The 13,293-nt window shown below is 40.6% G+C and overlaps 3 protein-coding genes across 4 annotated transcripts in view; 1 reads left to right on the top strand and 2 right to left on the bottom strand.

Annotated features, from left to right (window-relative positions):
- Positions 1-525: 525 nt before the first annotated feature.
- LOC103995491 (protein NRT1/ PTR FAMILY 3.1) lies at positions 526-3,179 on the top strand. Of its 2 annotated transcripts, none has more exons than XM_009416087.3 (3): positions 526-940; positions 1,259-2,039; positions 2,133-3,179. In XM_009416087.3, exons 1-3 carry the CDS (start codon positions 760-762, stop codon positions 3,031-3,033), a joined length of 1,863 nt encoding a protein of 620 aa, XP_009414362.2. In that variant the 5' UTR covers positions 526-759; the 3' UTR covers positions 3,034-3,179. The 2 variants fall into 2 exon arrangements, with proteins under 2 accessions (XP_009414362.2, XP_064977983.1); XM_065121911.1 differs by having other exon boundaries at positions 528-1,040.
- Positions 3,180-3,338: 159 nt separating this feature from the next.
- Positions 3,339-12,355, bottom strand: LOC135619674 (uncharacterized). The gene is made up of 4 exons (XM_065121913.1): positions 12,216-12,355; positions 10,103-10,213; positions 5,037-5,079; positions 3,339-3,877 (listed from the first exon to the last, which is right to left on the bottom strand). Exons 1-4 carry the CDS (start codon positions 12,235-12,237, stop codon positions 3,706-3,708), a joined length of 348 nt encoding a protein of 115 aa, XP_064977985.1. The 5' UTR covers positions 12,238-12,355; the 3' UTR covers positions 3,339-3,705.
- The window catches only part of LOC135619673 (protein FLX-like 3), a 2,587-nt gene continuing 1,440 nt past the window's right edge, over positions 12,147-13,293 (bottom strand). The window contains exons 2-5 of the mRNA XM_065121912.1: positions 13,265-13,293; positions 13,036-13,181; positions 12,624-12,703; positions 12,147-12,517 (exon numbers count right to left, since the gene is read on the bottom strand). The exon at positions 13,265-13,293 is cut by the window's right edge and continues 510 nt beyond it. Coding sequence (XP_064977984.1) covers positions 12,434-12,517; positions 12,624-12,703; positions 13,036-13,181; positions 13,265-13,293 — 339 coding nt within the window. The 3' untranslated portion in view covers positions 12,147-12,433. The remainder of the gene's footprint in view (positions 12,518-12,623; positions 12,704-13,035; positions 13,182-13,264) is intronic.

Consider the following 13,293-nt stretch of genomic DNA (forward strand, 5'->3'; position numbering starts at 1 on the left):
ACTGGTTTCAATACTAATGATCTGCAAGTGCCTAACACGAGCGGAAACCTTTGTACCTTATCTCTAGTGGTGTGCGAGAACAAACAGCCTTCTTTATAGTGACTGGCAAAGCCAGGAAGACGACACCAAATCTTCACATGCTCTTGTACTGGTGGAGCCATGTGTGTTTTCCTTGTTTATTGAGAGAGAATTGTTTTAAGCCTTGTCGTAGGATCATTTGTGTCATCAATTATTAGGACACTTGGTTAATAGCATGATTAGAAGCTTCATTTCAAATGTACTGTTTTAGTGATCGAGTCAAGGAGGAGCCCTGCCCGCTTGCAAATTGTACTACTACACACTTGAAAGAGAAGAAAGCCATCATCCATCACTACTTCTTGTCCTCCTTCTTTTGACTCATCCCAGCCACCACCACCCATCAACATTAAATGCCTTAAAGACCATGCCATGCATGACTAGGAAGAGTGGCAAAGAATCATACTGCGTCTGCAACACAAACCTAACCAGCCTATAAGTGGTTTGGCCTACCCACACTTGATGGAAGAGGGAGAAGGCTGCTTCTGCTTCTGCTGCTGTTCTTCGTATTGGCGTAGAGATCAGAAAGCAGCATGAAATATATGTTAATAGTGGATAGGAGACACGGTGGGAAAAAGTACTTTGTCTCAGCTCCTTCACCTTCCTCGATAAATAGTAACATCCCTGTTCAAATAGTTTAGTAGCATGCCCTTTTGACGGTGCATTAAATATGCCGGAGAACATATGTATAACAGGCTATATATGAGAGAGGCTCTACTCGACATGACAATAGCAGAGGAGATCGCCCTCCCCCGGTCTGCAGCTGGTCGGATGGCAACGGCAGGGAATGGGAGGGAGGAAGAAGGGAAGAAGAAGAAGAAGAAGAGAAAGCAGGGGGGCCTTAAGACCATGCCATTTGTACTAGGTGAGCTGTGATGATGCCCTTTCTTGTCACCTATCTATCTCACTCATTGGTCACTGATCTCTGCGTACCATCTTTCATCTCTGTTGATCTAACGCCATTGGTGAGTTTTTGAGCTCTTGGAACACTTCCATTTTGCTTCATGCCAATGTTCATTCAGTTCTCAGCTTCTTGTCCATATCACTTGCTCTGGCATCTCATCTTAGTTGTCGCTCCCATGAGAACTTCGCCTCTCTTGCTTGTTGTACTGAGACAAACTCGTGTCCATTATCTCTTCGGTCCTGTGCTGACGCTGACGGACTAACTCTGCTTGCTCTCCAGCAAATGAAGCCTGCGACCGATTCGCCACCACCGGATTCAATGCCAACATGATCACCTACTTGACGCAGCAGCTGCACATGCCCCTGGTGCAGGCCTCCAACACCCTCACCAACTTCAGCGGCACCTCTAGCCTCACCCCGCTCGTCGGCGGCCTCATCGCTGACTCCTTCGCCGGCCGGTTCTGGACCATCACCATCGGCTCCGTCATCTACCAGCTGGGCATGATCAGCCTCACCGTGTCGGCAATCCTCCCAGCATTCCGCCCGCCGCCCTGCACCGGCCCTGCAGCGTGCGCACGCGCGTCCGCGTGGCAGCTCGTGGCCCTCTACGTCTCCCTCCTCTTCACGTCGATCGGGACCGGCGGCATCAGGCCGTGCGTTGTGGCCTTCGGGGCCGACCAGTTCGGCATCCAACACGGGCGTCGGCCCGACGCCGGGGGGTGGAACTTCTTCAACCTCTACTTCTTCAGCATGCAGGTGGCGGTGCTGACGGCCTTGACGGCGGTGGTGTACGTCCAGGACAATGTGGGATGGGGATGGGGGCTGGGCATCCCCACCATAGCCATGTGCATCTCCGTCGTGGCCTTCGTGATGGGTTACCCGCTCTACATCAAGATGAAGCCCGGGGGGAGCCCTTTGACCAGGTTGACCCAGGTCGTGGTTGCCGCCTTCCGGAAGCGGAATGCAGTCAAACCAGCCGATCCGCGCCTCTTGTACGACGACGAGGAGCTCGACGCCGCCATCTCCACCAATGGAAGACTGCTCCACACCCATCAGCTAGGGTAACAAAGAAGCTACTACTTACTACCTTTGGATCCCCTCTCGCGTTGCCTGTGCCCTTCGGAAGTTTAGTCTCTCGCATGGGCATGTCGTAGGTTCTTGGATCGAGCCGCGATCGTGACCGAGGGCGACATGGTGGACTCCGGCAGGCCGAGGCTGTGGACGCTCTCGACGGTCCACCGGGTGGAGGAGCTGAAGTCGATCATCCGGATGATACCCATCTGGGCCGCCGGGATCCTGACCATCACCGCATCCTCCCACAACCACAGCTTCGCGATCCAGCAGGCGAGGACGATGGACCGCCACCTCGCGCCGCGGTTCCAGATCCCAGCGGCCACCCTGTCCATCTTCTCCACGCTCACCATGCTCCTCAGCCTCGCCTTGTACGACCGCGTCTTCGTCCCCGTCGCCCGTCGGTTCACGCGGCGGCCGTCGGGCATCACGTACCTCCAGCGCATCGGCATCGGCATGGCCGTCGGACTATTGGCCAACGTGGCCGCCGCGCTCGTGGAGGCGAAGCGGAAGGGGGCGGCCGCCGACCACGGGCTGTTGGATCAGCCGAAAGCGGTGGTGCCCATCAGCGTTTTCTGGCTGGTGCCGCAGTATGCCATCCACGGGCTAGCCGAGGCATTCACGTCGGTGGGTAACATGGAGTTCCTCTACGACCAGGCGCCGGAGAGCATGAGAAGCACGGCGGCGGCGCTGTTCTGGCTCGCCATGTCGATCGGGAACTACACGGGCACCTTCTTAGTGACCGTGGTGCACCACTGCACCAGCAAGGGAGGCGACTGGCTGCAAGACAACATCAACAGGGGGAAGTTAGATTACTACTACTGGCTGGTGACGGGGTTACAGGTTCTCAACTTGGGTTACTACATCACCTGTGCAATGTTGTACACTTACAAGCCACTGGAAACTATGGCCGGAGCGGAGGATGAAGAATCTGGCGGCGATGATGGTGCAGAGCTCACTGCCGTCAAACATGGAGAAGATTAAGGGCACACCCACATAGGTTATCACTGTTACGGTGCGTTATTCATTGGACTCCATAGCTGGCCTTGGCCTTGCTGAACATTGTGATGCATGCAGGCTGTAGATTCTGCATGGGAGAGTAAATGAAGCAAAGCAGGAAAAATGATAAGGAGGACCCAAAGAAGCTGCAAGAGTTTTCTCAGCAGAGAACACAATGAATTCTTTAACATCACATGATAAAGAGTGAAAATGAGGCCAAGAAGCTAAACCAATTTGATGAACACAGAGATTAAAGTAGTGACTTTTAGGAACCTTCAGCACTACTGATGTTGGAGTCCCACAAATGCCCTCTTTCAGCCTTTGTTAATGAACCAGAAACAAGCATTTGATGAATCGGTTAGTCCTAGAAATATCAACTACATGACTGATACAATCAATGAAGATACAACGCAAATGATACAGCCAATTTAACCAGTAATCCCTACTTGCTGATATGTTTGGAATATGTGCATGCCCGGTCGAGGGACCAAGCAAACCAGTCCACAGCATATATGCTTGCACACATGGAAACCCTAGAAAACTCGACATTCTTCCTTGCATCCCCCATCTTAGCACCAAATCTCTCCCTCTCATTCTCCCCCGTAGTTGCCTAAAAATCTCTTTCCCCGTCTCACCTGCTTTCATCCACCTATCTACTCAATATCTTGAATGAAGCCAGGTTGTTTTGAAATTGGGATCTTGGATCAAGCCAGAATAGATATTGGCATATGCTTGGGTTGATTGATTCACACTTGATTCACACTTGCGCATAAGTGCCATTTCAATCCCATCCGGGCGAGTTGCAGCCATTGTGTCATAGGTTAAAGGCCTGCATGATCATGTAACGATTTCAAACTTTTAAATTAGGTCATATGGAAGATTGAATCCATGCAAGAGCCAATTTTTTTATGATTAGGTGTAGCAAATCAATATCACAATATCTTAATAAGCATACTGGCAGCCAACATATCTCGTTCATTTATATACATTAAAGAAATAACATGATCAATAATTCCGGAAAGGTGAAAGCTGCTCCCATAGGAGATAAAAAAAAATGCTTTAGCTTCTTACTAAATGGTAGAGGAACAAAAGAAATATATTACTTCAAAATCATCAGAATTTACAATGCACTCATACCGTTGGCTATCTCCAGCAATAAAAGAAGCTCGAGGCTTCAACAGAAGGGCTAGAGTAGGTAAATTTTGCATGGGAAGTAAAGCCAGATGGAGTACAACTGACACCAAAAAAAAGCCAGCAACTATCTATCGAGTAGGCCAAACTTGAGGATTTCATTTCAGGCATGTTTGCTTACACAGGTAGAACAAGAACTAGATCCAATGTTTCAAAGAATTGCCAGTCCCTATATAACAATATAATGTTCAAGCTTTATCTCAGGCACCAACAGTACATCAACATCAACTTGCCATGCCTACCTTAACAAAAAAGATTCTAAACAACTAAAAAAGATCTTTTATTCGAAGCATTTGTAGCCTGAATCTATATACAGAAATAGGAGCCAACATGGTGCTATTAAAATACCACTACAGTTTTACAAAAGTGGATATATCGTTCCTCCAAAATCATGCTTTCAAAATGATGCAATATGTGATGTTTCTCAGAAAGTTTGAAAGAAATGGTGTAACGGTTTATGTCATAGTAGATGAGATAGAAGAGTTGCTTCCAGGCATCTGCAATTCAACTACTACTATCATTACAAGGACATTCTTAAGACTTTATACGCAATTTGCTGTTTTGTGAACACATGTCATGACATGCAACGGATCAGTGCTTTATTCAGCTATCTTATTATTGTTGAGTATTAATTGCTATCAGGATTCCACATGTAGCCACGGAGAAAATCATACAAGTTAAATGATTGATTAACTATTTCTGAAACCATGATCTTAAATACCTTCTGCAGTTTTCTTATTTCCTGGCCAGCTACTAGTTTTCGAAACTTCCAAGCATTACAAGAAAAAAAAACATACCTGGAGCTTTCTTGTGGGGTTGCTAACATAAGGGTGTAACAACCTACAAAAGGCGAATATAAATAATTTGGCAACATTATTAAAAAGGAACAAAGATAATGGAAAGAAAGAATGTCTAAGATATTCAATTTATATCAACAAGCTTGGAATTTTTTGCTTTTCACAATGTTACACACGCAATGAAACTATACTCAAGCACAAAATTCACAATTGCAACAAATTAAAGACGAGAAGGCAAGGAGAATTGCAATAATGAGATTTTGCAGAAGAAAAATGCAATTCAACAGTTACTTAAACAATAGCTTCAAGGAATTTAAAAATAGCAGTGGTGAACAGACTTTCGGTGAAGCTGCTCCTAGGCTCACAGGCAAGGGTGGATGAAATCTCAATTGCCTTTTTTTTTTCTTTCCCTAGGTCTTTCTGCTCAAAGAAAGTAGCAAGCTAACAGAAGTCAGGCAGTCATGATAGTTGTTGGTTGTTTAGTAAGGAAGGTCATTAGGCTTAGAACAGGGCTCAAGGGAAAGTCTCATATGTGCACTTAAAGCAAGGAACCAAGGGGGCAAGAGGAGATTCTAATACCCATTTTTTTGTTTAAGTAAATTCAATTGTGAGATAAGGTTGCAAGGGTTTTAAATGCTTAAAAGTCCCATATGTTAATTCTGAATTAAGGTTGCAAGGCCAATAAAAGAAAATTAATAAAAATATTTAAAATAAAATAAAAAGTTATAGACCAGATAGAATTCCTTCATCATGTTTTTAGCTATAAAGAATCTGCAATTAAAATTATCAAAAAATCTTAGTAAATGACCAATTAGCATTGAAAGGGAAAAATTCTCTTTAAGGCCAAGGAATTAGCAATATCAGCATGTTACCTCTGCATTAAGCATCATGTTGTTTATCCCAGGATGACATTCTTTCAATGCACACATAATACAAGTTTAACTTCATACTTAAAAGTTTCAGATTAATTTGTTCTCCATTTTCTGATTTAGGTAAGTTATAGACCATTTTGCAGAACAGCCTAGAACTTTGACAGGAAGAAGCTTAAAAAAAGGTTTCAGGGAGGTATAAGCAATTGTAGATCATGCACCTATGATCTGGATGTTAAATGAGCCAAACGTTAGTTTACCAACCCTTTTAGACCAGGACAAGCCATGGTTTATCAACCCTTTTAGACCAGGACAAGCCATGTTATCTTGAAAAGAAGGCATATGTCCAATGTGATATATATTATGAGTAATTCATTGAAATGATAAGGTGCAGAACACAAATAACACCAAACATTACATGTTGATACCTAAAAGATAAATACATGTCAGACAAAGTATGTTTAGGCTATAATCATATTATAGGTTAAGACTCCAAATACTATTTAAGATTCAATAGGAACACATCTATATGAACCTAATGCAGTGATAATGGGTTAAAGAAAGAAATGAACATTTTGTTGGGGGTACTATGACATCACATCTGAGTTGGAGAAGGTATATTTTCTAGTACAGACAACTAGCATGATAGTTTTAATTATTGCTAGTATTCACCAATATTTGTATCTGTTACAATGCAACTACACTAGAAATATACTTGACTTGGTTCTAGCAAAGTTTGCTTGATAAAAGCATTTGAATACCCATTTTACAACCATAATTTCTCCTAATGTACCTAAAGACATGTTCTCCTTAACAATATATAAGTGATTGCACCTAACCATATATTTATCAAATTTATAATCCTTTAAGTGCCAAAGAAAGTGCCCTAAACTCCTCACAACTCGTATATGATCATAATGGCATACATATGCATTGAATCTCAACATAGACAAAAAAGTTTCTCAGAATGGAATTCGTCCTTCAACATAGCAATCAAACCAAAGAAATAATTGTTGTATTTAATTACTTATACTTATAATTTGATATCTGGATTATTAACATAGCAATCTATTTACTATTTCCATTATCCAAGCAATCTCAACTAAAAAAAGTAACCAATTAGAAATGGCAACTTAGGTACTCCAAATAGCATTAAGCATGTCAATAACCCTAGATTTGCCAAGCAACAAAAGCTTTTTCCACTTTCTCTAAAGAAGTCCACATCAACCAGTAGATTATATTTCAAGCCAGTAAAAATGATGTCGCAGTTGAAGACTGAGTAATTATATGTATTTGTTTCACAGAATTATACCGTAAATTTTACTAAAAACATGGGTGTACCAAGGCCCCTCAAGGACTATTCACTCATTTGATCTGTCATATACAAATTAAATTCTTCCTGATCCCACATATTCTTAGGGAACAGTCTGCTTAAGCCAATATGACTCAGAATCCAAACCAGTCTTAGAAACAAAACTAGCACCTGAAGATAACAGTAGTTGTGATGAAAATAACAATCAATGCAAGCAGTGAGTCATCGACTATGTTGAACATTTTGCAATCTTTATAACTATGGTTGATAATCAACAGAATATATACTGTATCTAACAGACACCAATTAGATCGCCTCAAAGACAAAAGAAGCAAAGCACTTAAGACATGCATTTTTTGTTTGAAAGAGCAAAAAAATGTCCTAGAACATGCATATCTGATATAATGCATCCTCAAAGAAGAAACCAATAATTAACTTATTTCTTCTTGCTAGTCTTAGCAACTACCCAAGCAGTTCTTATCCACCTCTTTTGACCTTGCTATAATTATTTGAACTTCAAAAACAAAGACAAATGGCAGTACATGGAACAGAATCACATACTTAGTAAGGCTTTCATCGCTTCTCATCTACCACACCCTTTCAGCTTAAAGACTTCTAACTGAAGGACTGTCACACCCTTCAGCAAAGTTATACCAAGCGAACAAAACAATTCGATCGAACTAAGAATAGTTCAGGTCCATCTTTCAATGGAAATCCAGACAACTACATAACATACTTCTCACTTAGGGCTGCCTCTCTATAAAATCTCACCCTCCACACCTCTAAATGACTTATAATAACAATTACATTGAGGATATAAAAGCTACTTTTTGGCTGCTCATAGATAGGGAATTCAAGATGTGAATGCTCTTAGATTGGGAAACCAATATCCCCTTAACCCCAATTTAATGGGGTACTAGGTTGTTGTCCAAACAGTTGGCAACATGCAGACCCACTTGTCAGAAACCAACCAGTTGTCCTACATTTTTTTCAGCATATCATTTATTTAGCTTCACAGAAATTCATTATAACAAGCATTTCAATTTTCACTGTTGCAGAGTATGGTTCAAGTATATTTGCCTTTGATGCTGCTTTAAGGCTCTGATGAGTTCTTCCATCATCACTTGCAGCGCTTCATAATGTTCTATTTGTTTATCATGATTCTTCATACTTATTACCCTGGTCTCCTTAAATGCTTCCTGATCTCATATGTCCGTCAAGTCCTTGAAATTTGTTCCTACAATTGCCAGCCAACTCTTTATGTTATCATCATGATCGGTATTTCTGATCATCTGAGACTCTTATTCATGCCATGATAAGAGATTTGAAGGCCGGATGCCACTAAATGGTAATCCATCATAATTTCAATGTGATCCCTTGCTGATTCAGTTGAATGTGGCAACAAAAATCTGGTCTACCACCAGACTTGTAGAATTTAGTCAATATAAAAAACTGCATGTTTTGCACCATCTTGGCTGCTTTTGATGCATTCAAAGAAGAAATAAATTGAGTTATCTGTTGTTGCCATATAATGCACCAAATAGAGTAAAGGAATTCAACGAAGTCAGATGTCATGATCCGGCCCGACAGGAGAACCAACTTGTTAACTTGATTGGCCCAGAACCATGTAGCCTGAAGTGCTTAACCAGATCATCTAGCCCGTTAAACCAACTTAATTCTCCTTTTGTGATTTCAATATAAAGCTATATTTGAGTGCCACAATCTCCCTCTTCACAGGATTGATGTCCTCATCAAAGCCCACACCAACATAAAATCCAATATCATTCTAGTAGGGCATCCAAGGCACGGTCCAACGAAGCTCAAGTCATAATGTCTCTGGCTCCATACACTAGTAACTCTTTGACTAGGTCCACTCTAATATCAATTATCATGGTCCAATCCAATATATTAACTTGATAGGCTAGAACCATAGGTCCAAAATGCTTATACTCAACTTAACAATGGTAAATCCATCTAACCCAATAAATTATTAATGAATTCTCCTCCCACTTTTTAATGTGGGACTAATCTATAATGTCCCCCCACTTCTAATGTGGGACTAATGTATGATGTCACATTGGAGGGAACAGAAAAATGTTAGTGAACAATAGTTTTTTTTTTCTTTCCTTCCCTTCAAATTGAATCAAAGCATCTTCAAGTCAATAGTAGCTCTTCCATAAAAATTACACACTATGTATCACGGGCCTCAGAATGATTATTTTAGCATCCATCTTAGCTCACGATTCAAGGTTTATCTTGCAATGCAAGCCAAACAAACTATTGACCAAAATCTTTAAAACCAACCAAATACTTATATAGATAGATCTAACTTGAAGCTTAGTCAAAAAAAAGAAAGGCAAAAGCCTTCCCAAACAACAATCATATGAACTAAACTAGAAATGCACAAACCATTCATCTAAAACCAACATATTGGCCTTCGTAAGCTCAATTTCATATAGAAATCTCTTACTCATTGACATGAACTTGATGTGTGGAATCTAACAGCCTCCAAACAACTAGATTACATCACTATTGTACAAGGGGCATCCCTTGGATGACATAACCATGTAATCTTGGATACCCGCAAATGTTGTACCACTTTGCCAAGCTTGTACCTGATATAGTATTAGTACGAAATGTTGTCACTCCAAAAGAAGCACTCAGTATAGTATTCTAAGAAACAAACTATAGCAGAGGTTACACTTTACAGTTTGGGGCTTGCACTAGGGGTGACAAATGTCTTGACCAGCTATAGAATGAGGAAACCTCAACCACACGTCAATTAGTAGTCTAGTACGGTATGAGACTCAAGACATCAAAAGCCAAATAATAAGCACTTCTAAAACATGTAATGAACCAAATTCCAAACAGCAGGAAATACTTGCCTCTAAGTTGGGTCATAGACAGCCAATCCATCTCCATATGGACTTCATCACTTGATTCAGGGAAGATTTTTATACCACAGTCAAACATAGTGTATACTGTCCAGGAAACAACTTTAGGAAAAGCCAGCAAAAACAAAAAGTATTAGACATATGGTAAATACTAAGAGCAACATATGCTCTAAATAATATGAGTATCATTGGGATTACTGTTGGTGCTCATAAAGGCTTCTTTCACACGATATTCAACCAATCCATTTACAGACACGAGTCCTTGATGCTCCTATCTAGATCATCATTACAAGACCATCTCATTCAGCTCTTCATTTATAGGAATATAAGTTGGGATGCATCCATCACCATGTTAAACCACAGACATACAAGAATATGAGAGCTGCCTACAGGTGCATCAATGGAACAAGATAACTAGCATCTCAATGATAATTAAGTCCAGTACCTGACCCTAAATAGCTGGGACCTTACAGCTTCCAATTGTTGTTAGCATATTAAAACCAGAATTAAGCAAACACAATATCTGGTGCCTAAAAATAAGGATTATACACCATCCCTTTAGACACATTATACAGCCATAAGATTAATACCAAATTCTAATCAAATGCTCCATTGAATTAAAAATGGAGAATCATTCGATGATCTTATGCAATAGCAATTGAAACATAGATCAATCATTTTGCCTAAGAAACAACGTATATGAAATCAGTGCTCTTACTGGTTACTTTTGAAGATGGATTACATCTACCATAGGAAATACCATGTGTGCCTATCGTGTAGGAAAATTGTAACTGTCCGTAACGAAGACCATCATTTTTCAGGCTGTAGTATAGAAGATTGAGCAATCCAGAAACATTTTTCACTTCTAATAATTACATAAATGAATGAGAACTTTCCCAAAGAGACCTGATATCTGGATAATGCACTTGACAATCATCCAGAAGAATTTCATACTTTTCACAACACAAGGGGCCAGAGAAACTTGTGGCGGCCAGACTTTTATTCCCTATAAGATATAATTAAAGATCGAATCAATCATAATTGTTTGGCAAGTTAAAGGTTGCAAGTCCAGAAGCATTCTTCACCAGACTTAATGAGCTTGAGGATCCAACAATCTGCCACATCTCAAACAATATCTAGCATACCTCCAACATCTCAGTACCGAAAGCAACAAAAAAGAATGACCATGTAAAGGCCAAGAATATGATTTGATAAACGGTAGCCATGATGTACATCTAAGAATCCACTAGACACAAGAAAAAAGGTTGTGTCGAATGGGCTCAACAATCCCTTTTCTCCATCTACTAATCTACTTCTCCCTCCGGTATCTGCTGCCCAACTGAAACCCTTCCTCCTTCAAAGCCTACCATTTTGTTATGCTTGACCATCAACTGAGTTTGTTAGACTATTGTCACAATATGATGCAGAAATTCATTGTTGTAAAATGTTAAGCCACTGTCGTTAATTGTTACCTCAACTGGAAGTGTCTCACTGACACTCCTCCAGTACCAAAGATCTAACTGGCATTCAGCCAAGTTAATACGAACAAAGAGATTCAAAAATATTTCCTGCTATTCCTAAAGGTTATAAATAGCACCAACAGATTAAACCAAGAATCTTCCTCCTCTGTCTTCCCATCGGGAGGGCCAATACAACACAATGCCAAGTCTTGCAAAGAAAACTGTGCCATTTCCACCCCTCCACACCTTAAGAAAAGAAAAAGAACTCACGCAGATTCCATAGTGATCCAAAGACATAACCAAAAATGTGTGCCAGAAAACAGCCCATTTAACTCATGTGGAGTCCTTGACGCTAATCCTTCGGAATGGATCAAATACAGAAATATTAATCAATCCCAAGCAATGACAAGGATTTTTTTCTAACTCAAGTAAGAGATAATCGTTCACTGAAAAGTCTAATAAAATCATATGTACATTGGCAGACGATCCAATGTCAGAAAATTGAAAAGAGAAAAAAAACCAGAGCCCGCAGAAACCAAGAAGATTCAACTAACCATTTAACTAGCTACAAAAAGTAACAATTAAGGAAATACAATATAAGATAAGATTATGAATGTCAAACATAACTGATGTCTCATATTTACCATATAAAAGCATATAAAGCATTTCTCCGTCCAACAAAAGCAAAGATAATGAGTGATGCGCTATGTCTTGCTTTTAACGATGAACAGCATTCTATTAAGACAGGCTGGTGGAGCATGCGCCAATTGGTAAAGCTAGAACTTCTAACCCTCTAGTGGAGAAACATCTGCAACATAAAGAGGCATAATTTGTATTTCAGAGGGCAATTCAATTTTGATTTTCAACGGCGAGGAGCGCGAGCCTTGTCAACTGCTCCCCATGATCCAGAACCAGCACCATAGAGAGGAGCCTTGTCAGCAACAGGCTAACAATGAAGAAAATGTAATAAGCATCACAACAGCTAGGAACAGCATTGTTTTGATAATAAACTAACAACAATATTGTTGTTTATACATCTCTAGTAACCTTACCGGCTGAAAACCATACTCATATCCATATGACGAAGGGAACAGTCCTTCAGGGCTTCCGTAGGACGAAGGGTAACCTCCACCTTCAGCAAACCAACAAAAAAAATTCAAAGTTAAAAGAAATTAATAAAATAAATATATTGAGAGAAAAAAAGGACCTCTGAGAAAGACATAGGAGACTGAAACCATCCCCAACGAACTTGAACAAAAAACAACTTGAATCTGATTTTTTAATGACCCACGGTAGATAATGTCAAGGACACACCTCCTTTGCATCAACAGTTGGCTTTAGATTATTAAAGATGGCACTCACAAATTTATAATTTTATTTATCAAATAAGATTAAAGATTACTCCAGTACTGTAACCAAAATTATAAAGTAAAATATGAATAAAAAATGTGTCAGCAATGTTACCTGCACCCCGTGGCCTTCCCTCAGCATTAGCCAAGTCAGCTCGCAATTTTTCAATTTCACGTGCCATGGAAACCAAGTTTTTCTCCATTGACTGCCTTTGTTCCATTAGCTCAAAGTTCCCTTTCTTCTCATACTCGATAGACATCCTGCCAGAAAAGATTTTTTCAGTTTGCAAGATAAGTGAACAAAACATGGCATGAAAAGAATTGTGTGATTCTCAAAGTCCAACCGAAGATGGATAAGTTCCTGCCGAAGCTC

Source organism: Musa acuminata, chromosome BXJ2-8, assembly GCF_036884655.1.
Source record: "Musa acuminata AAA Group cultivar baxijiao chromosome BXJ2-8, Cavendish_Baxijiao_AAA, whole genome shotgun sequence".
Classification (NCBI taxonomy): Eukaryota; Viridiplantae; Streptophyta; class Magnoliopsida; order Zingiberales; family Musaceae; genus Musa; species Musa acuminata.

What these genes read in the sequence shown, in the direction of transcription:
- LOC135619674 (XM_065121913.1), bottom strand. Translation starts at nt 12,237, where the DNA reads ATGCTTTATATGCTTTTATATG. An exon ending in GCTTTATATGCTTTTATATG is followed by an intron (nt 10,214 to 12,215) that starts GTAAATATGAGA and finishes CTTTTCCTAAAG; the next exon opens with TTGTTTCCTGGACAGTATAC. An exon ending in ACCCCACAAGAAAGCTCCAG is followed by an intron (nt 3,878 to 5,036) that starts GTATGTTTTTTT and finishes ATGATCATGCAG; the next exon opens with GCCTTTAACCTATGACACAA.
- LOC103995491 (XM_009416087.3), top strand. Translation starts at nt 760, where the DNA reads ATGTATAACAGGCTATATATGAGAGAGGCTCTACTCGACATGACAATA. An exon ending in GACCATGCCATTTGTACTAG is followed by an intron (nt 941 to 1,258) that starts GTGAGCTGTGAT and finishes CTTGCTCTCCAG; the next exon opens with CAAATGAAGCCTGCGACCGA. An exon ending in CTCCACACCCATCAGCTAGG is followed by an intron (nt 2,040 to 2,132) that starts GTAACAAAGAAG and finishes GGCATGTCGTAG; the next exon opens with GTTCTTGGATCGAGCCGCGA.